The sequence below is a fragment of the Gobius niger genome (assembly GCF_951799975.1).
Source record: "Gobius niger genome assembly, chromosome: 15".
Classification (NCBI taxonomy): Eukaryota; Metazoa; Chordata; class Actinopteri; order Gobiiformes; family Gobiidae; genus Gobius; species Gobius niger.
Window position 1 is genome coordinate 28481966 of NC_136866.1, and position 21152 is coordinate 28503117.

The window sequence follows — 21152 nt, forward strand, 5'->3', positions numbered from 1 at the left end:
GAAAAAAGGTGTGAAAATAGCAACAAAACTGAGACGAAAACAAGGATGAAAATGTGAAAAAAGTGAGAAAAAATGTACGAAAAAGTGACAAAAAATGTACAAAAAATGTACAAAAAATGTACAAAAAATGACAAAAATGGACAAAAATTTGACGAAAAATTGAGAAAAAAATGTACGAAAAAGTCACAAAAAATTGACAAAAAAGTGATGAGAATTTGACAAAAAAAATGTGAATAATTTGACGAAAAAGTGACAAAAATGTCACGAAAATTTGACAAAAATGAGATAACTGCCCAACAAAATAAAAAGATGAAAAAAAATCTGATGATGTGAGGAACAAGATCAATTTAGTTTTGTAGGTCTTAGCTTTCAAATGAGGTGTTACACTGGCCTACAGGATTTGTGAAAAAGCTGAACTGGAGAAAATGCTCTCGGTTCAGGCGGGAGTTAAGAGGTTAACTTAACCCCTACCTGAACCTTTACCCAAATCTGAAAGCTTCTTGGAAAAAATAGAGATGAAAGCAAGGATGAAAACGCACCAAAAGAGCGCCATAAGAGTGTAAAAACACAACTGAAGAGTGATGAAAAAGAGCAAAAAACGATTCAAAAATGTGATAAAAAATTACGATCAGTTTTGCAGGGCTTAGCTTTCAAATGGCCAAGAAACATTTTGACTTGGGTAAAGCCGTAAAAACTGTAAAAAATGTGAGTTTTCAAACCTCTGTGTGACAATGACCCTGAACCTGAAAAATGAACTGATTAATAATGAATTAACATAAACATTTTGAAAAAGATCATTATAATAGGCTATAATAATGTGTGTATAAATAATATGGACCTTGTAATCATGATTTGTTTCATTTATGTACATTTCTTTTCGCATATTTGAAATTCTTGTGGATCAAACCGAAAACTCCCACCGTCCTGTAGGCGGCGGTCGCGCGCTACGACAGTTCACGCCGGAGAAGAAGACGTAGAACCGGAAGTCGCTGGCTCGGACTGTGATGTCGGAAGCTTTTCGTGTATTTTCCTGAATTTACCGATTAACTGGACGACAAACTAACCGGGTCTGCTCTTCTGTGAATCACATTCTGCCGTGAGTGCGAGCTGCTGGTGAGTTTGCGCCGAAATAAGCCTCGTAATCATGAACATTACGCGCATTTCCTTCGTTCGCAAGTGTCAAACGTCAGCGAGGCTAGCGGCTAATAACAAGACACAAAACCCCCAGAAAAAGCTTAAAAGAGTAACATTTCTCCAAAGCTACGCGATCATTCGGCAGCCTTTAAGAATCAAATAGATGACTGATTGTAATAAAACAAAAAACATGGATGTTTGTTGAGTAATCTTACAGAAGTGTCATGTTAGCAGACAGGCTAGCTGCGTTTAGCATTAGCTGCAATGTCAACGAAAACCTTGCATTTTGGGGACATTTGTGCTAGTTTTTGCCACACTTATTACGGCAAATTTAGCATGACGGATGTGGTATTGTGAATGACTGTCAGCACGCAGCGACTGGGTGTTTGTTGAATGGCTAATGGTTTATTGTCCTTGAGACATTGGTAAGCTTGTGCTTGTTTTGTGGATGAAGTAAAATGTGCCCTAGAGGGAGACATAAGAGGACCTGAAGTTAGTTGGTTGTGAGAGCACAGGATGCAGAGGAGAGATGCCCTGCTTGGATATGTAATAAATATTGTAGCAGCTAAAGTAAAATGCTCAAAGGTTTTCAAACATTACACAACAACCTAAAAAGAAATAGCTCTGAGTTCTATTCGGTCAAAACTTAAGGCCTGAACCTGCTGTAAGATAGGGCAACATGTCATGACTAAAGTAGCTCTAAACGAGGACAAAAACAAAAATAAAATTGTGTTTCTACTTTTAATGCTCTGTGTGTGCTTATCCCGTTTCCATCCAAGCCACAAAAATGGGTCTTGTTAGTTTTGTAGTGTCCGCTGTGGCCCTGGGCTCTGTGGAGGAGGTGAGGGACAGGAGCTCACCTCCATCATGGACAGCACCTCCCACCCACTGCACGGGACTGTAGAGGAGCTGAGCAGCTCTTTCAGTGGCAGAAGGAGCAGGTCCTTCATCCCCACTGCTGTCAGACTGAACAATATGACTGTAAAGTAACATGTGCAATAACCCCTGTATTTAAGTCACTTACCTACGTCATTTTATCAACCACTTGCAATATGATGTAAATCTGCACTGCTAATACTGACTCTAGCATTTTTTTTTATAGTCCTTTTACTTAATTATTTACTGTTTATATTTTTGTCCCCACAAAGTCCCTGGTAGTCATTGTACAAAAGATACCACTATTTACTATTTTATTGGGGGGGGTTCTCACATTTTCTGCCTATTTGCTCACCCTGAGTGTTTTTAAGAGCTGAATTTCTCCATTGTGAGATCAATATAGGCTATATTATCTTCACTTAAAGGGGGGGTATTATACAAAATGGACTTTTTCAAGCTTTCCATCATGTTATTATGTCATTCCCTCATTAAAAACATGCCTGAAGTGTTGCCTTGGCACATTCACGTATTTCTGAGTAATCTGTAAAAGCTCTGATGGCGGCCATTTTAGGGATAGGTTTGCCTGAGTCCTCCTAGGAACGCCCCCACCTCCTGGAGACGCCTCCGAGCTTTCGTCACCAGCCGAGTAACCAACCACTGCTCCTCAGCAGAACCCCCTCCCCACTGATGCCACAGACAGCGTGTGGAGGGGGCGTGTCGGAAAGGGTCAGAGGTTCTTAAAGAGACAGAGGCCTATTTCAAGACATTCACTACAGCCATTTTGAGAGAGACATTTTATACAAGGCGGTTATTCTAATTTACTGCATTTACAGACCAACAGAAGGTTTCGTCATCATTGTAGTGTGATATAGACTGGTGCTATGGGACTGAAAAAAGCATAATACCCCCTCTGTCCTGATTCTTTCTGGGGATGAGTTATTGGCATTTGCTTGAGAGTTTTTACATTCACTCATAATACGCTGCAGATGCGAAGTTACAGTCTCTTGTTTTTCCCAGACAATCGTCCATGAACTCTTTTGTTCCTTCTGCCATTAGACTTTTGAATTCTGAAGGGACGGTCTGCAACATGTTTTATTATTGTTATACAACTGTTGATCTTTGAGCCTTTACTCTTGCCTGAACTGTTGCGACTGACAGTGACAGTTTTTGGTTTGCTGCTTTTTAGGATCAGAGTTTTCTTAATCTGATACAAAAGCGAAACAATTCACAAGAAAAAAAGAAAGAAAAAAACCCAAGATAGGAGCCTCTGCGCGTGAGAATGCGGCGCCTTCGTAACTGACCTTCAGTCCTAACCCCGTTCCTCTGGTTTCAGCTGCTCCAGGTCCGTCATGAGTAACAGCCACCCCCTGCGCCCTCTGGCCTCTGTGTCGGAGATCGACCACATCCACCTCCTCTCCGAACAGGTGGGGGCGCTGGTGCTGGGCGAGGAGTACAGCGACGTCACCTTCATCGTGGAGGGGAAACGGTTCCCGGCGCACAGGGTCATCCTCGCCGCGCGATGCCACTACTTCAGGTGATGTTACGCACCGAGCGACACGAGCAGGCGCTTACGTGTACGAGGGTTCAACGGTCAGCGCGTGAGGGGCAGGGGGAGTCAGGACTGAAGCCGGGACCGACCCAGGGACGCTCAGTTCATATAAAGAAACAAATCGAGCCAAAGTGGAGGGTTGGCTGCAAACTGTGGCAATCCGCAAAACACGTTATTCTCTTCTGTCATAATTATTACTAAATCGAATTATCGTTGAAGTGAGAGATAAACCTTATATCTTTGGACTCGCTATTTATTGTCAGTAAATGTATTTGCGTTGTACTGTATTTTTTGTCCTATTTTTGTCATACTTTAAAGGGGCTAGATGCAAGTTGGCCATTTTATGGTCACGACTGCCACCTCAGGTCATACTTGTAACTGCAGCTTCTATATTAAGCTCGTGCATGACGGATATTCGGACCCGAAGTAACAACTTTCTGAGTGACAGTGCAGGATTTTACATTAGGACATGGAGGAACATGTAGGGCAGGGGAAGGCAAGGTTTGCCAAAACACCAAGGGCCAAACCTCACCATTGTAGCTTAAAGTTAAGAACCATTTTCTGCTAATGCCAATGTTTTGCATCAGTCGTTATATATGACCAAGTGGGATGTTCTGCAAGGACATTTTAAAAAATCCACTATAAGAAGACACTATTTCTCGCATTTTTAGATACTTTAACAGTTATTTGATCCCTTATTAACATTATAATATTTCTCAAAATCATACTGGGGGCCAGAGGTTCTGTGCTGGAGGGCCGGATTTGGCCCCCGGGCCTGACGTTGCCTACCCCTGATGTAGGGGGAGGAAAATACATAATTTTAACATTTTTAAACTCCCTATAGTCCCTTTAACTATTTCATCAAAGTAAATTGTGTGTGTGTTTCATGTTTAAACTCGTGCATTTGTTAATATGTACTTTTAGAACAAAGAGACGAATACGATTTCCAGTTTTTGGAGTTTCGTTGGCATTAAGTGGTCTTTAAGTTTCTGCTTTTACATATTGAACTTCACGTCCCGTTACTGCGACAGGCCTAATGTACTCCCTCACCGTGTCCCCGCCCTCCCCCACAGAGCGCTGCTGTACGGGGGGATGAAGGAGTCCCGCCCTCAGGCTGAGGTGTGTCTGGAGGAGACCAGAGCTGAAGCCTTCTCCATGCTCCTGAACTACCTGTACACGGGCCGGGCGTCTCTCAGCGCTGCGCGGGAGGAGGTGCTGCTCGACTTCCTGGGCCTCGCGCACAGATACGGCCTCCAGCCACTAGAGGACTCCACCTCCGAGTTCCTGCGCACCGTGCTGCACACGCAGAACGTGTGTCTGGTGTTTGACGTGGCCAGTCTGTACGGACTGAGCGCGCTCAGTACAGCCTGCTGCTGCTACATGGACAGACACGCCCCCGACGTGCTCAACTCCGAGGGCTTTCTCCAGCTCTCTAAGGTACCATACATTTGAAAGTCAGCCTGTTTATAGCTAAGGATTTTGAACCGTTATGAAGCTTAAAGGGGCTAGATGCAAGTTTGCCATTTTATACTCACTACTGCCACCTCAGGCCATATGTGTAACTGCACCTTCTATATTAAGCTCGTGCATGACGGCAATTCGGACCTGAATTAACACCTTTTTGAGTGACAGTGCAGGATTTTAGAGGCAGTTGTGGTGAACAGGTCTGAGCTCATTCTACACATTAGGACATGGAGGAACATGTAGGGGGAGGAAAATACATAATTTTAACATTTTTAAACTCTGTATGGTCCCTTTAAAGGATCTGTATCTGCTATTTTAGCCATTCCAAAGTTAAGTATAGGCATGTATATGATATATTGTACCTCTACCACTATGGAGCACTAATTTTTGTGATAAATATAAGTGTTTTCTGGAGGTATTTTTGAAACCCGGAAGACAAAACGCTTCGATTCAGTTAACTCCGCCCCCTCTCTCCGCACATACAACTTTACCGCAATATAAATAAACAACAATAAGTGAAGTTACTTCATGATGCAGTTATACAGAGTTGACGTCTGCAGCACAGCTTCATAAATGGCTAACACACACGCTAACACACACGCTAACACACACGCTAACACACACACGCTAACACACACAAGCTAACACACACAAGCTAACACACACAAGCTAACACACACAAGCTAACACACACACTAACACACACACGCTAACACACACACGCTAACACACACACGCTAACACACACAAGCTAACACACACAAGCTAACACACACACGCTAACACACACACGCTAACACACACAAGCTAACACACACAAGCTAACACACACAAGCTAACACACACACGCTAACACACACAAGCTAACACACACAAGCTAACACACACACTAACACACGCTAACACACACAAGCTAACACACACAAGCTAACACACACACGCTAACACACACACGCTAACACACACAAGCTAACACACACAAGCTAACACACACAAGCTAACACACACACGCTAACACACACAAGCTAACACACACAAGCTAACACACACACTAACACACGCTAACACACACAAGCTAACACACACAAGCTAACACACACACGCTAACACACACAAGCTAACACACACAAGCTAACACACACACTAACACACGCTAACACACACACGCTAACACACACAAGCTAACACGCGTTTGGATTGACTCACCGCTCTGCTCCATCGCTGTTTACATTGTGGGACTCGCGTTGGTTATAAACGCGAAGGTTCCCCAAACATCCATCAGAGACAGTCACAGAAAAACAATATTTTGGTGAAAGTCGCCGAATCCCGGAAAGAAAAAACAACTTCTGACGAGTGGCCTCTTCTTTAGGAAGGCTTAATAAAGTCGTCGTAGCCAAACGCGCTTCTTTTTCTCCGTGACATTATCGTCAGGTAAGAATAAAGAACAGGTGTCCAGAGTAGGTAACAACGAGCTCAATCTTCACAGCTGCAGCGCAAACATGACGTCTGTTCAGACGCTCAGGGGATGTGTTTGTTTTGGCCCCAGATGACCTGGAAGCGCCTCTTCCTTTTTTTTAAATTTTTTTTTTATTCCCTTTATTTATTTTTTACAACAGAAATAATGAAAAAGCTGGTTTACATATTAAAATCAGGCCGTAAGCATAGAATTAAGACATTACATTACATTATTACGCCGAGCACTTCCGTTCCGCTGTTACGACACAACGGAGCAGGTCAGTGGTTCACCAGCAGAGGGCGGAGCAGCTGCACGATTCAGGAGGATTACTGAGAGCTGCGTGAATGAAGCCACAAACCACTCTGGGGGTGATTTTGATAAAGAAATCGCAAAACAACATGGCTAAAAGCTCCAAAAAGTCGATTTTGCATGATATAGGACCTTTAAATCTTGGACTGGGTTTAGTTGAGTTGAGGATGTTTCGCTTCTAATTCACTGAAGCTTCTTCTTAGCTCTTGTGGTCAGAGATATTTCCTGCTTAAAGGTTTCCTGTTTTGTCCTATTTATTTTGAATTTTGCATTTGTGGCATTAAAAACATAGTACTAACCTTAACCGTAATAAACTGTCTGCCTGGTGTATAAACCCCTCCCTCCTGCAGACGGCGCTGTTGACGGTGGCGACGCGGGACTCGTTCGCTGCCACAGAGAAGGAGATCTTCCAGGCGCTGAGCCGCTGGTGCCTCCATCACGGCGAGGCGGCGCAGACGCAGGAGGTCATGGGCGCCGTGCGGCTGCCGCTCATGACGCTGACGGAGATGCTGAACGTGGTGCGGCCGTCGGGCCTCGTGAGTCCGGACGACCTGCTGGACGCCATCAAGCTGCGGTCGGAGAGTCGCAACATGGACCTGAACTACAGGGGGATGCTCAGTGAGTGTGGGAGCGAGTAGGGCTGGGCACTGTTCGTTTTGATACCACTACTTTAACGATACCTGCTTTTCGGTACCGGTGCCTTAACGGTACTTTTTTCGATACCTTTGTTATTTTAATTGAGTTAAAATAATGTGCAGGAAAAGTATGGTTCAGGAGGAAGTCCAAACACGGCACATCAGAAAACAGGAGCAGCAGCGTCACCTGGAACTTCATGTTTTGAGCAGAATTCCCACTAAAGCCGTGATAAAAAGAGAGTTCGGACATTATTACCTCCTGAGCTGCAGGAACAGACCAGATCCACATCAGGACCGTTTACTGAAGATAAACTTTTCTAAACATGGCTAATGCAGAGTGAGCCTCACCTTTTGCAGAGACAATCTTTGATCCCAAACGCTCTGGTGCAGCTGGAGTTTAAACAACAGCAGTAACTTCAGGCTCTGCAGCTAAAGCTAAAGCTAAATCCCATTTGTTTCTTCTTGTCGCTGCTTTTCTATTTGTCTAAGAGTCTAGTTTCTTATTCAGTCCTGGTTTAGTCCTGGTTTTTAACTAGTTTACTGTAAGTCCTGGTTTAGTCCTGGTTTAGTCCTGGTTTAGTCCTGGCTCAGACCCTCTGCCATCTCTGATAATGACTGAAGTGTGAGTAAGTTATAGCTTTCCTTCACTTCTGCATTTGCGCTGAAGCTGCTCATGAGTTCAGGCTTTTTTAGACTCACTGTGGATCATTTATTGACGTTTGGAGAGAAAAATTACCGAAAATTAGCACAGAAAAAAAAAAAAAATTCGATACCGCCCCCTACCGGAGCTTTTCGGTCGGTACCAAGTAGGTACCGTTTAACGGTACCCAGCCCTAGGAGGGAGTGTGGGAGCGAGAGTGAGACGCTCAGTGAGTGACGAGTGTCAGACGTGGGACCTTCTGGCTGTGTACAACAAGCGGCCATTGTCCGCCATTGCTGCAGTATCTCCATATGTGGGCGGCAAAGCAAGCTAGTTTTCCATTAGTTAGCATTGCACTTAAGACACGTTTTAACCAACTGTAAAGCTGGTTTCTTATTTTTTTTTACTTTCTACTGTTAGATATTGCTCCTGTGATAACGCAGGGTTAGTTCCAAATAAAGAAACCAGCCTGGTTTTCGTGAGGTACATTTTAGAAATCTCATATGTTAATGAGGGCCGGACTTTGATTGACAGGCCGTTAGCATTAGAGCTAATGACGCGGGGACACAGCAGGGGAGGAGGAGTCTATGAAGCCGCCATGATTTACCTTTCGAACGTGGTCATTATGGCAAACGGGGCGGAGTGAGAAGAAGCTTCTATTAATTCTACAGTCTGTGGCTGTGAAGCACGAGCGCCGTGATCTGAAACCGTGATCTGAAACCGTGATCTGAAACCGTGATCTGAAACCGTGATCTGAAACCGTGATCTGAAACCGTGATCTGAAACTGTGATCTGCCCTGAATCTGTTTCAGTCCCGGAGGAGAACATCGCCACCATGAAGTTCGGGGCGCAGGTGGTGAAGGGCGAGCTGAAGTCGGCGCTTTTGGACGGCGACACTCAGAACTACGACCTGGACCACGGGTTCAGCCGACACCCCATCGAGGAGGACGGGCGGGCGGGCCTCCAGGTCAAACTGGGACAGCCCTCCATCGTCAACCACGTCCGGCTGCTGCTGTGGGACCGGGACAGCAGGTGAGGCGGGGCTTCCAGAGGCTCCAGAGGTCTTTGGTATAATCATCTCCTGGTTTAATCTTCACCTGTGCTGTTCTCAGGTCGTACTCGTACTACATCGAGGTGTCCATGGATGAGCTGGACTGGGTTCGAGTTGTGGATCACTCCAAGTTCCTCTGTCGCTCGTGGCAGAACCTCTTCTTCACCCCCAGAGTCTGCAGGTCACACACGGCTTGTGCTCAAATTAAGCCCTTAACCTCTTAACTCCCACCTGAGCTGAGCACAATTTCTCCAGTTCCACTTAAACCAAATCTAAAAGCTTCGTGAAAAAACTTTGTTAAAATAGCGACAAAAAACGAGAAGAAAATGAGGATGAAAAACGGGCAAAAATGGAACAAAAAAGCCACAAAAACAGAGTAAAAAAAAATGTTAAAATCTGATAAAAAATCTGATAAAAAAGTGACAAAAAAATGAGAAAAAAGTAAAAAAATCGGACAAAAAATGTTAAAAAATGATAAAAATCTGATTTAAAAAAAGTGACAAAAAATGATTAAAAAATCAGACAAAAAAATGATTAAAAAAACGGGCAAAAATTACAATCTGATAAAGTGACAAAAAATTATTAAAAAGTAAAAAAATCAGATAAGAAAGTGACAAAAAATGATTAAAAAATTTTTAAAAAATGGACAAAAAAATGTTCAAAAAGGAAAAAAAATATTTAAAAAATGGGCACAAAAAAATATTAAAATCTTATAAAAAAGTTACAAAAAAAATGATTAAAAAGTAAAAAAAATCAGACAAAAAATGATTAAAAAGTGATGAAAAATTGACAAAAATATGCGGCAAAAACACAATGAAACAAAATGTGAAAAAAGTGACGATAAAGCGGCAACAATGCGAGGAAAAAGATCCTTCTAGATCAGTTTTGTAGGTCTTTCAAAAGAGCCGTTACTCTGGGCTATAGGCTGCAACCTTTTTGATTTGGGTAAAGCTGAAGCGGAGAAAATACACTTGGTTCAGGCGGGGGTTAAGAGGTTAAATGTCATTATAGGATTACAGCTGGTGTAAAATCTAAATATATTGGAAAATATTGATATTGCCTTAAACATTAGGGCTGTGAACCGACAAAAAGGTTTAGGTATTACTGGTACTAAAGCAGGTACTGAAAATAAACATACAGTCTTTATATTCAAGTTCTGATGCTCAGAATTTGGAAAAAAAAAAACTGGGGGAAATTTTGTAAAAACCTGGGAACATTTGGGAAAAACTGGGGGAAAAAATGTAAACATTTGGGGAAAAATGTGGGAAGAAAAATTGGAAATAAATATTTTTAAAAAAGGAGAAAAAATCGTGAAAATTGTGGAGAAAAACAGAAAAATTGAGGGAAGTGGAACTAAGTAAAATATTGAAACATTTGGGAAAAAATATTTTAAAATAAAGGGAAAAATTCATGAAAATTGGGGGGGAAACACATAGAAAAAGTGAGGGGAAAAAAGTGGAAAAACTGGGGGAAAAAATTGAAACATTTGGGAAAAAATTTGAACAAAATTTGGGGAAAAACGGGGAAAATGACAAAAAAATGGTTACTTGATTGTTTCACCTCAAACAAATGATACAAAAGAAATTAATTTGAAGGAAAAGGAACATTATTGATCAGTTTATGGTTCTATACGACAAATAATTAAGTAAACGTATTGGAAAACATTTAGCGATGCCCAGCCCTATCAAAGAAAAACTGGATGTTCTAAAACACCTTGAGCCGTAGTCGAGCTGTTTTGGACATGTTCCCTCAGTCTGTTTGGTGACCTGAACGTCTGCTCTTGTTCTTCTGCAGATACGTGCGAATCGTGGGGACGCACAACACCGTGAACAAAGTGTTCCACCTGGTGGCCTTCGAGTGCATGTTCACCAACCGCCCGCACACGCTGGACAACGGGCTGCTGGGTACGACTCGCAGACACTCAACGTTTTACACGGCTCAGATGCTTCGGCAGGAGTTTAGTCCAAGGTCCGTAACCAAATCCACTCTGTCCGTCCCTCGCCAGTGCCCGCGGAGAACGTGGCGACGGTGGCGGCCTGTGCCAGCGTGGTGGAGGGCGTGAGCCGCAGCAGGAACGCCTTGCTCAACGGCGACACGCGGAACTACGACTGGGACTCGGGCTACACCTGCCACCAGCTCGGCTCCGGCGCCATCGTCATCCAGCTCGCTCAGCCCTTCTCCATCGGCTCCATAAGGTACGACTGGACCGGGCTCAGAGACGCTGCTGAGGTTCAACTTATAAACAGGAGCAAATACTCATCATCACAGGATCATGTTTAATTATTGCACAAATTCAATATTTCTACATAGATTTATTTTCAAAATGCGTTTTTTTGACTTTGCTGCTATAAAATAACTGATCCAAAATGTAATGATCAGATCAATGAGTGAGTTTGTTGTTGTTTATAATAATCGCTCATATATTTAGTGCAGAAAGTCCAGTTTTTCTTGTTTAATGTTTTTCCATTACAGTTTATCAATAGAGAGCCATAATTGGTAATTAAAAAAAATGTTGCATTTTTGACACTTTCGTCACATATTTGACTTTTTTTGTTGTTGCAATTTTATCACTTTTTTGTCACATTTGTCTCTTTTTTTGTCTAATTTTTATCACTTTTTTGTCGCATTTTTGTCACTTTTTTGTCTGATTTTTATCACTTTTTTTGTCACATTTTTATCACTTTTTTTGTCACATTTTTGTCACTTTTTTGTCGCATTTTTATCACTTTTTTGTCGCTTTTTTGTCACATTTTTATCACTTTTTTGTCGCATTTTTGTCACTTTTTGTCACATTTTTATCACTTTTTTGTCACTTTTTTGTCACATTTTTATCACTTTTTTGTCGCATTTTTATCACTTTTTTGTCACTTTTTTGTCACATTTTTGTCACATTTTTATCACTTTTTTGTCACATTTTTATCACTTTTTTGTCGCATTTTTATCACTTTTTTGTCGCATTTTTGTCACTTTTATGTCACATTTTTATAACTTTTTTATCACTTTTTTGTCACTTTTTTTGTCACTTTTTTGTCACATCTTTAACACTTTTTTGTCGCATTTTTGTTGCATTTTGTCATATTTTTGTCGTATTTTTTTCACTTTTCTGCCTCGTTTTTGTCACATTTTCACTGCTATTTTAACACTGTTTTCAAGAAGCTTCTAGATTTGGGTAAAGCTGAACTGGAGAAAATGTGTTCTGTTAAGTCAGAGCTTAAGGGAGAAAACTCGCTAAAAATATTGACCACAGCGTCTGGCCTTACATGATGACATAGTGCATTAAACAGAGTGTATTAAAGTATATTATTAAAGTGTATTATTAAAGTGTATTATTAAAGTGTTTTATTAAAGTGTTGACCAGTCTCTGTCCTCCCTCGTGTCCTCCCAGGCTGCTGCTGTGGGACTGTGACGAGCGCTCCTACAGTTACTACATCGAGGTGTCGACCGACCAGCAGCAGTGGAGCAAAGTGGTGGACCGAACCCGCATGGCCTGCAGGTCAGAGGTCGCACCGTTACCAAAGGTTTTCACGGAGTCACGCGGTCTAACGTCGCCGTGTCCTTCATGTTCCAGGTCGTGGCAGACGCTGAAGTTCGACAAACAACCGGCGTCTTTCATTCGGATCGTGGGAACGCACAACACGGCCAACGAGGTGAGGAGCGGAGACACACGTCAGTCAAAGAGTTCATCTGGTTCAGACGGGCGGGGACCATGAAATACTGTGGACAGAGTGTTCCTCACCTCACCATCTCTGGCAAAGCTTAATCCTTTCATTGCAGAGTAAAAACACTCGCCATAGCACAACCTTGCAGCTACATATAAACTTGCCTTCCTTAAAAGGGCAAAAAGGCAGGAAGCCCGTGCCGGTTATCAAACACACTCGGCTGCAGTTTTGGCAGCAGAGACCCAACCCCACATTTACCAGCAATGTAGTATTAAAGCAGCACTATGTAACTTGTGTAACTTAATAAATCCTTAATAATTGATAACAAAAAATAACTTAATTGACAATATATATATAAATAGCTCTTTCAAACCTAAACAAGATGGAAAATCCCCTTTGGTCGTTGAAAATATAAGCAATTTTTCCACACATTTTGTTGCTTTTTTGTAACTTTTTTGTTGCATTTTTGTCATTTTTTTGTTGCATTTTTGTCATTTTTTTGTTGCATTTTTGTCATTTTTTTGTCACTTTTTTGTTGCATTTTTGTCATTTTTTTATTGTATTTTTGTCACTTTTTTGTTGTATTTTTGTCACTTTTTTGTCACATTTTTGAATTTTTTTTGTCACATTTTTGACATTTTTTTATTGCATTTTTGTTGCATTTTTGTCATTTTTTTATTGCATTTTTGTCACTTTTTTGTCACATTTTTGACATTTTTTTGTTGCATTTTTGTCACTTTTTTGTTGTATTTTTGTCACTTTTTTGTTGTATTTTTGTCACTTTTTTGTTGTATTTTTGTCACTTTTTTGTCGCATTTTTGTCGCATTTTTGTAACTTTTTTGTCGCATTTTTATCATTTTTTTGTTGCATTTTTGTCGCTTTATTGTTGCATTTTTGTTGCATTTTTGTAACTTTTTTGTCGCATTTTTATCATTTTTTTGTTGCATTTTTGTCGCTTTATTGTTGCATTTTTGTTGCATTTTTGTCGCATTGTCATTTTTTTGTTGCATTTTCGTCACTTTGTCACAGTTTTGGCAGAAGAGCCCCAACCCCACATTTACCAGCAATGTAGTATTAATGTAGTATTAGTAGCAGTAACTTGTTTACCTTAATAAATCCTTCCCGTAGTCCCTCTGGGGGTAATACAAGTGTTAATGGCATGATTGAGGGTCTTTCATCTCCCCCTGGTGTCTCTGGCCAGAAAACCACAATTGCAATTTGACTGCCACCGGGTCGGAGTCACCAATACACACTAATGGAATCACAAAGAAGAAGCTAACAGGCTAACGGGCAAAGCTAACTGTGGGCTAGCGCCACTTAACCTCTTAACTCCCACCTGAACGGATCCCATTTTCTCCAGTTTGGCTTTACCCTAATCAAAAAGCTTCTTGGGGAAAAAAGCACCAAAACAACCACAAAAAATGAGAATAAAACAAGGATGTAAACGCAACAAAAATGTGACAAAAATTCAACAAAAATGTGACAAAAATTCATAAAAAAAATGCGACAAAAACTCAACCAAAAAGTGACAAAAATTCAACAAAAATGTGACAAAAACTCAACAAAAATTCATTAAAAAATGACAAAAACTCAACCAAAAAGTGACAAAAATTCATTAAGAAAATGCGACAAAAACTCAACCAAAAAATGACAAAAACTCAACCAAAAAGTGACAAAAACTCAACAAAAATTCATTAAAAAATGCGACAAAAACTCAACCAAAAAGTGACAAAAATTCAACAAAAATGTGACAAAAATGTTTAAAAAAAACATACAAAAGGTGACACAACACAGCAACAACGCGAGGAAAAAGATCAGTTTTGTGGGTCTTAGCTTTCAAATGAGGTGCTACACAGGCCTATATAATAACCTAAGAGAACAGAATGCATTTGGTTTAGGCGGGTGGTAAGAGGTTAAACAGTATTTACAGCCAAGTTTGAGTGAATAAAATGATCTCCATTGTGTAACTGGATGAACAATATCCCTCTGTCCCTTTGTCTTTTCTGTCTAGTATTTACTCTCACGGACAATTAATGGGTAAAAGTACTGCTGTAATATTACATTTTTGAACCAACAAAGTGTAAAATAGAGTTTTAAATAAAGACGTGTTTGAGATTATTCCCGTATTAAGTCCCGCCTCTCCCGTGTCCAGGTTTTCCACTGCGTTCACTTCGAGTGCCCGGCGCAGCTGGACTCCGAGGTGAAGGAGGGAAGTCCCGGCGTGAACCCGAGTCCCCAGGAGCCTTCGGACGGCGGCGCTCAGCCCCCGCCCCAGAGACCGTCCCGCTCCCTCAGCCAGATGCCCTCCCTGCCTTCGCCCTCGTCTCTGCACTGAGCGCCCGTCGCTCCCGCTGGCACTTATGGACGGGCCTCGCGCAGAGGGGGCCGTTATTTATGCTGGAGATTTATCCTGTTATTTATTTATTTATTATGGTTTGAGAATATCCAGACGTTTCGCGTAATATTTAATTTAATTCTGTGAAAGTGACGGAAGAGTCGAGCGAACGGCGGCTCCACAACACCAGCTCTCCTTTAACAATCAAGCTCCGCCCCCTTCCCCCTGATTGGACAGGCTCACAGCTCGTCTCATTGGTCAAAGTGACGGCCTCGGGGATTCTGATTGGTGTCTGAAATCAGCAAAGGGAGGGACTTAAGAGAAACTATTATTATTCAATACACTCAATTATACACAATCTAGAACATTTAAACTTACAGACCATCACTTTAATAATATTTTGAAGGTTTTCCACAGGGATTTTTTGAAATATCCAATTCCTGCCTGAGTTGTTGAGCTTTGAACTTTAAAATACTCTCACAAACCGCTTATTCTAAAACTAAACAAGATCCCAAATCGATTCCTCCTTGCACTCACTGTCCTGGGATGTTTTTCCTCTTTGCCCCACGGATCGATGACTGTGTAAAAAACTTTTCGAAAGCCTGTTGATTCTGGGCAGCACATCTTAACTTTGCTTCTGGCGCAAAAGCCTGAAGCCAAAGCTCTTTATTAAAACTCTCGATCAAACACGAGGCTCGTTGACGTGGGAAAACGTGGCGGCCATTTTGTTTGTGACTGGCCGGCTATGCTAACCGTGATGCTAACCCCATACGTTAAAGTGGTGACGTCACGACTTCCGGGTCCAAGCAGACCGACAAATAAAGAACCACAATCAGAACCGAGAATGAAAAGAAAATCTGTATATTCAAGTTTTGATGCTGTTTTAAAAGAAAAAAAATGGGAAACACAAGTTGAAAAAAATAAAATGGGGAAAAAAATTCGAAAAACCTGGGAACATTTAGGAAAAAATTTAAACATTTGGGAAAAAATGTGGGAAGGAAAAATTTGGAAAAAATATTTTAAAGAAAAGCGAAAAATTTGTGCATATTGGGAAAATACAGGAAAATAGAGGGGAAAAAGTGTAAAAATTGGGGTAAAAAAATGTAAACATTTGGGGAAAAAACGTGAAAAAAAAAAAAGGTTTAAAAACGGCCCTTTTGTAGTTAAAGTTTCTTGATTGTTTCACCTCAAACATATGATACAAATTCATTGGAAGGAAAAGGAACAATATAGATCTGTTTATGGTTCTATACCACGAATAATTTAGTAAAAAGTAAAAAATTGAAGGGACATTTGGGGAAAAATTTGGAAAGAATATGAAAAAAAAAAGGACAAAATCGTGAAAATTGGGGGAAAACAACTGCAACTTTATTTAACGCAGTTTAAAACGCAGTTTAAGCCACCAGGTTGACCAAAGTGCTACAAAGTATAATTTTTTAAACACAGAAAAATTGAGGGAAAAGAAATAGAAACGTGTTAAGAAAATTGTTAAATTGTTGATTGTTTCACCTCAAACAAATGATACAAATTCATTGGAAGGAAAAGGAACAATATTGATCTGTTTCCTGGTTCTCTATGACGAGTAATTTAGTAAAAAAAACATTTTGGGAAAAAAAAATTGTGAAAATTGTGTGGGGGGGGGGGGAGTATACTTTGGGGGGGGGAAAAAGTGAAATTGTTTAAAAACGGGCTTCTGTAAGAGGAATCATTTTGGAAAAAAAAAATTTAAACTGGGGAAAATTTGGGGAACAAAACTGGGAACATTTGGGGGAAAAAATCGAAAAAATATGAAAAAAAAATTGGAAATTGGGGGGAAAAAGTTGGAAAAATCTAAACAAAAAAAAAATCTAAAAAATAGAAACATTTAAAGACACCCAGCCTTATCTTTGCCTAAAGCTGCTGCATTCGCCTGATTAACTGAGCATCTTTCTAACTATTTCCTTGCTTTTCGTGTGATTTATTCTTCAAACTCCGCTCCGCTCGTTCCGCCCCGGGTTGTGGAGCCGCCGTTCGCTTCGTGCTCGCTTCATCACGTTTTGAGTCGAGTTTTAATTTTGTCGTTTTCTCACTGGCTTTCCCAAACCGCCCTCGAGCCCCGCCCTCGAGCCCCGCCCTCGTGCCCCGCCCCTCGAGCCCCGCCCTCGTGCCCCGCCCTCGTGCCCCGCCCTCGAGCCCCGCCCTCGAGCCCCGCCCTCGTGCCCCGCCCTCGAGCCCCGCCCTCGTGCCCCGCCCTCGAGCCCCGCCCTCGAGCCCCGCCTCTCCATAAGTGCCACTTTTTTACAAACGGACATTTTGTCGAAGGCGGGACGAGACGAAAGGAACGAACATTTCCGACGCGTTTTGCACATTTCCACCACATCGTCACCAGTGCGACATTTGTACCAAGTCTTCCTTCGTTTAAAGGATTTTTACGGTTTTGTCCGGGTGCTTTTCCAAAGTTTGAACCGCTGGAAAAACAGGGTGATTCTGCCGCCGTAGATTAGGAGATATTTTTGTAGAGTTTTCATACGATTTAAGGCGAGACCCGGCAGGTGAAGAAAAACAGGAAGTGACTCCGACACGGCTCCTCGTTCACAAATACCGACGGGTTTGGTATCCACGTGTGGCAGGAAAGGCTGTGACCCAGATGATCCAAATATGGGCATTTCCTGTGTGGGAGACAGACGGGAGGAAAGACAAAGGGACTGAACTTTAGGGGCGTTTCGTTACAATATCACTCAAGTAGAAGTAAAAAGTACTGAGTGATATTTATGAAGTACATTTCCAGTTAAAGTCAGAGGCATTTCCATTATTTTAGGATAAAGCAGCTTCTGCACTTTGCGTTCATTTAGTTTTTTAGTAAATGCGACTGAGCACTGGAGGTCGACCGATATGGGTTTCTCTCAATTTTTTTTCCATTTTTTTTGTCCAACGCCGATATTTTCGATTGATATTGTCAGATTTTTCCAAAGCCTGGTCTATAATCCTGTAAAAACATAAATACTTGGCCGCTCCAGCAGAGGCGGAGTTTATTTTATTACTGTAGGTGATTCAATCAGGTTCTGTGACTGTCCCAGCTTTGATTAGCCGCCGTTAGCATTAGCATACTGTTGCTAGCCGTGGCCTTTTCAAAAATATAATTGCGCAGGCTAAAGCTAGCATAGCGATTGAATTCTCCAGGCTCTGAGGTTATAAATGACGCAGCAGGTCCATATCGACTGAGGTTTAGTGAAACTTGCATCTTCAGTCCGGTTCACCCTGAAATTCCTCAGATGTAGGTATGACACTGCATACATATGAATAAAAAAGAAAAACAAGAAAAATCTTTATTTCAACATGTTCCATTGAGAATTATAGTCACGTTAATAACGTTTGTTGGAAACTAAACCGTTTGTAAATCCGTGAAGATTTCAGCGAGATACGAGGGCCGCCGGTTATGCCGGAAGTGACTCTGCCTTAAAAGGAACAGGCCACAGAGATATGTTCTTACCTGAGCTTAGACGAGTTCATGGACGTGGTCTTCACCTGTGTCCTCAGTCACGTAAACACAGCACAGACGGCGTTAGCATTTAGCCTCCAAACCAGGTGAAGATAAAAGCTACCAAGCTCTTCCACGTTTCCCCTATTTAAATATGGTTACGTGAAGTGTTGCACAATAAAGTATAATTACACAAAATTAAACAATGTGGATTTTCTAAGCGGATAAAAGGGGAACTATATTGTCAGGCGTAATAATACCAGGAGTAGTTTGGCATCCACACAGTAAAGTGAAGATTACGGCGCGGATTTCGAACTACTCCAGGTAATAATAATGTGCCAAGGCAACACAACATAATAACATGATGCAAAGCTTGAAAAAGTCGATTTTGCATAATACCCCCCCTTTAAGAGATCTATCCTATATATATATATATATATCTATAGCGATGACCAGAACTCCCCATTTACTCTAATGGTAAAATGGTATAATTGCACAATTGATAAATGGAAATATTGTTTTTCTCATTGTATTTTTTGTGTGGAGACTTTATGGTATAAGCAGTTTTCCTCCCACAACAGTGAAGATGTAAACATAGTGAACCGGACTGTAAGTATCAAACCACTTTCCACTGCGACGTCTCTGTTCCCCTGAGGCCTGGGTGGTTCTGGGATGACTCTGACTTTACTCTTTTCAATTTAAAATGCCTTATTCTTGTATCTAAACCCCACATGTCTGCCTTTAATCTGCATCGATTCCTCTCCATCTATTCCCCGTTCACCTGCAGCGTCTCGCCTCCAGACTCACCCCTCCAGGTTTAGTCCCGTCGTGTCCACGGAGTTGTCCCGCGACCTGCTGCTCCTTAAACAACAAAACTGAATCTGTTTAGAGCCGTCCCGAGTCTCACCATGTTTCTAGTCTCACCTCGACCTTCTCACTAGTATTTCAAACGTGTGGAGAACTATTTTCTTCTAAGCTAAAAGAGAAAAACCTATATTTTCAGATGAACAAAAAAAATAAAAAAACGTTGCCAAATGGAAAGAAACAAAAAATGGAGCTTCCGCGAGTGAAAGTTTGGCCGAGTTCAGGCTTTGATCCGCTCCTGGTTTTGTCTTTTACTCTTTTACAGCTGGTGTGATGAAGATATGAACCAGTTTAACCCCTTAACTCCCACCTGAGCCGAGCACATTTTCTCCAGTTTGGCTTTAACCCCAGTCTAAAAGCTTCTGGAAAAAAGCTGTGAAAATAGCAACGAAACTGAGACGAAAACAATGATGGAAATGTGACAAAGAAGTGACGAAAAATTGATGAAAAAGTGGCAAAAATGTCACAATAATGTCACAAGAAATTGACAAATAATGGAAGAAAAAATTACAAAAATGTGACGAAAAAAAGGACAAAAATTTGATTAAAAAAACTGACGAAAAAATGACAGAAATATGACAAAAAAGGACAAAAATTTGATTAAAAATGACAAAAAATGACAAAAATTTGATAAAAAACACACGGCGGCCATCTTACCACAGCTCGCTCACTCATAACATTGTGTTTTATGGTACATGTACTTTTAAATAACCATAACTTGCTCAATTTTGTACCGATTTCAGGACGGTTTTGTTTGTTATAAACCAGAAAAACAAGAAAAATCTTTATTTCAACATGTTCCATTGAGAATTATAGTCACGTTAATAACGTTTGTTGGAAACTAAACCGTTTGTAAATCCGTGAAGATTTCCGCGAGACACGAGGGTTTGTGTTCGTGCTGATCACTCACTCACTCGAGCTGCTTCCCTGTGGCAAGATGGCCGCCGGTTATGCCGGAAGTGACTCTGCCTTAAAAGGAACAGGCCACAGAGATATGTTCTTACCTGAGCTTAGACGAGCTCATGTGGACCTGTCTGGTCTTCACGCGTGTCCTCAGTCACGTAAACACAGACGGCGTTAGCATTTAGCCTCTCCTCCTCTATAGCTCCAAACCAGGTGAAGATAGAAGCGACCAAAATTACAAAAATGTGACGAAAAAAGGACAAAAAATTTGACAAAAAAGGACAAAAATTTAATTAAAAATTGACCAAAAAATGACAGAAATGTGACAAAAAATGACAAAAATGTGACAAAAAGGGACAAAAATTTGACTAAAAATGGACAAAAAAATGACAGAAATTTGTTAAAAAAATGACAAAAAATTGTTAAAAAAATTGACCAAAAAATGACAGAAATGTGACAAAAATGACAAAAATGTGTCAAAAAAGGACAAAAAATGGATAAAAAATTGACGAAAAAATGACAAAAATGTGATTAAAATTTGACCAAAAAAATTACAAAAAAGTGACAAAAATGAGTTGAATACCCATTAAAAAAATGATGGAAAAAAACTCTGCTGACGTGAGGAAAAAGCTCCTCTCGGTTCAGGCGGGAGTCAAGAGGTTAAACCGCTCAGAGCTTACAGACGTTCAAGCTTTCACTGTTTTCTCTCAAAACGATCAAAGTCTTGTCGAAGTTTCCACATTTCGAGTTTCCCTTTTTACTTTAGCGTAAAGCAGCTTCTTTACTTCGACGCTGAGGCATGTTGCACTTTTGTTTATT

General features: G+C 41.0%; 1 protein-coding gene across 1 annotated transcript; it reads left to right on the forward strand.

Annotated features, from left to right (window-relative positions):
- Positions 1-974: 974 nt before the first annotated feature.
- On the forward strand, positions 975-15292 carry btbd9 (BTB (POZ) domain containing 9). Its single transcript, XM_079572738.1, has 11 exons — positions 975-1113; positions 3344-3544; positions 4633-4996; positions 7139-7406; positions 8876-9095; positions 9176-9295; positions 10909-11018; positions 11120-11309; positions 12500-12607; positions 12683-12761; positions 14927-15292. Exons 2-11 carry the CDS (start codon positions 3360-3362, stop codon positions 15107-15109), a joined length of 1827 nt encoding a protein of 608 aa, XP_079428864.1. The 5' UTR covers positions 975-1113; positions 3344-3359; the 3' UTR covers positions 15110-15292.
- Positions 15293-21152: the final 5860 nt, after the last annotated feature.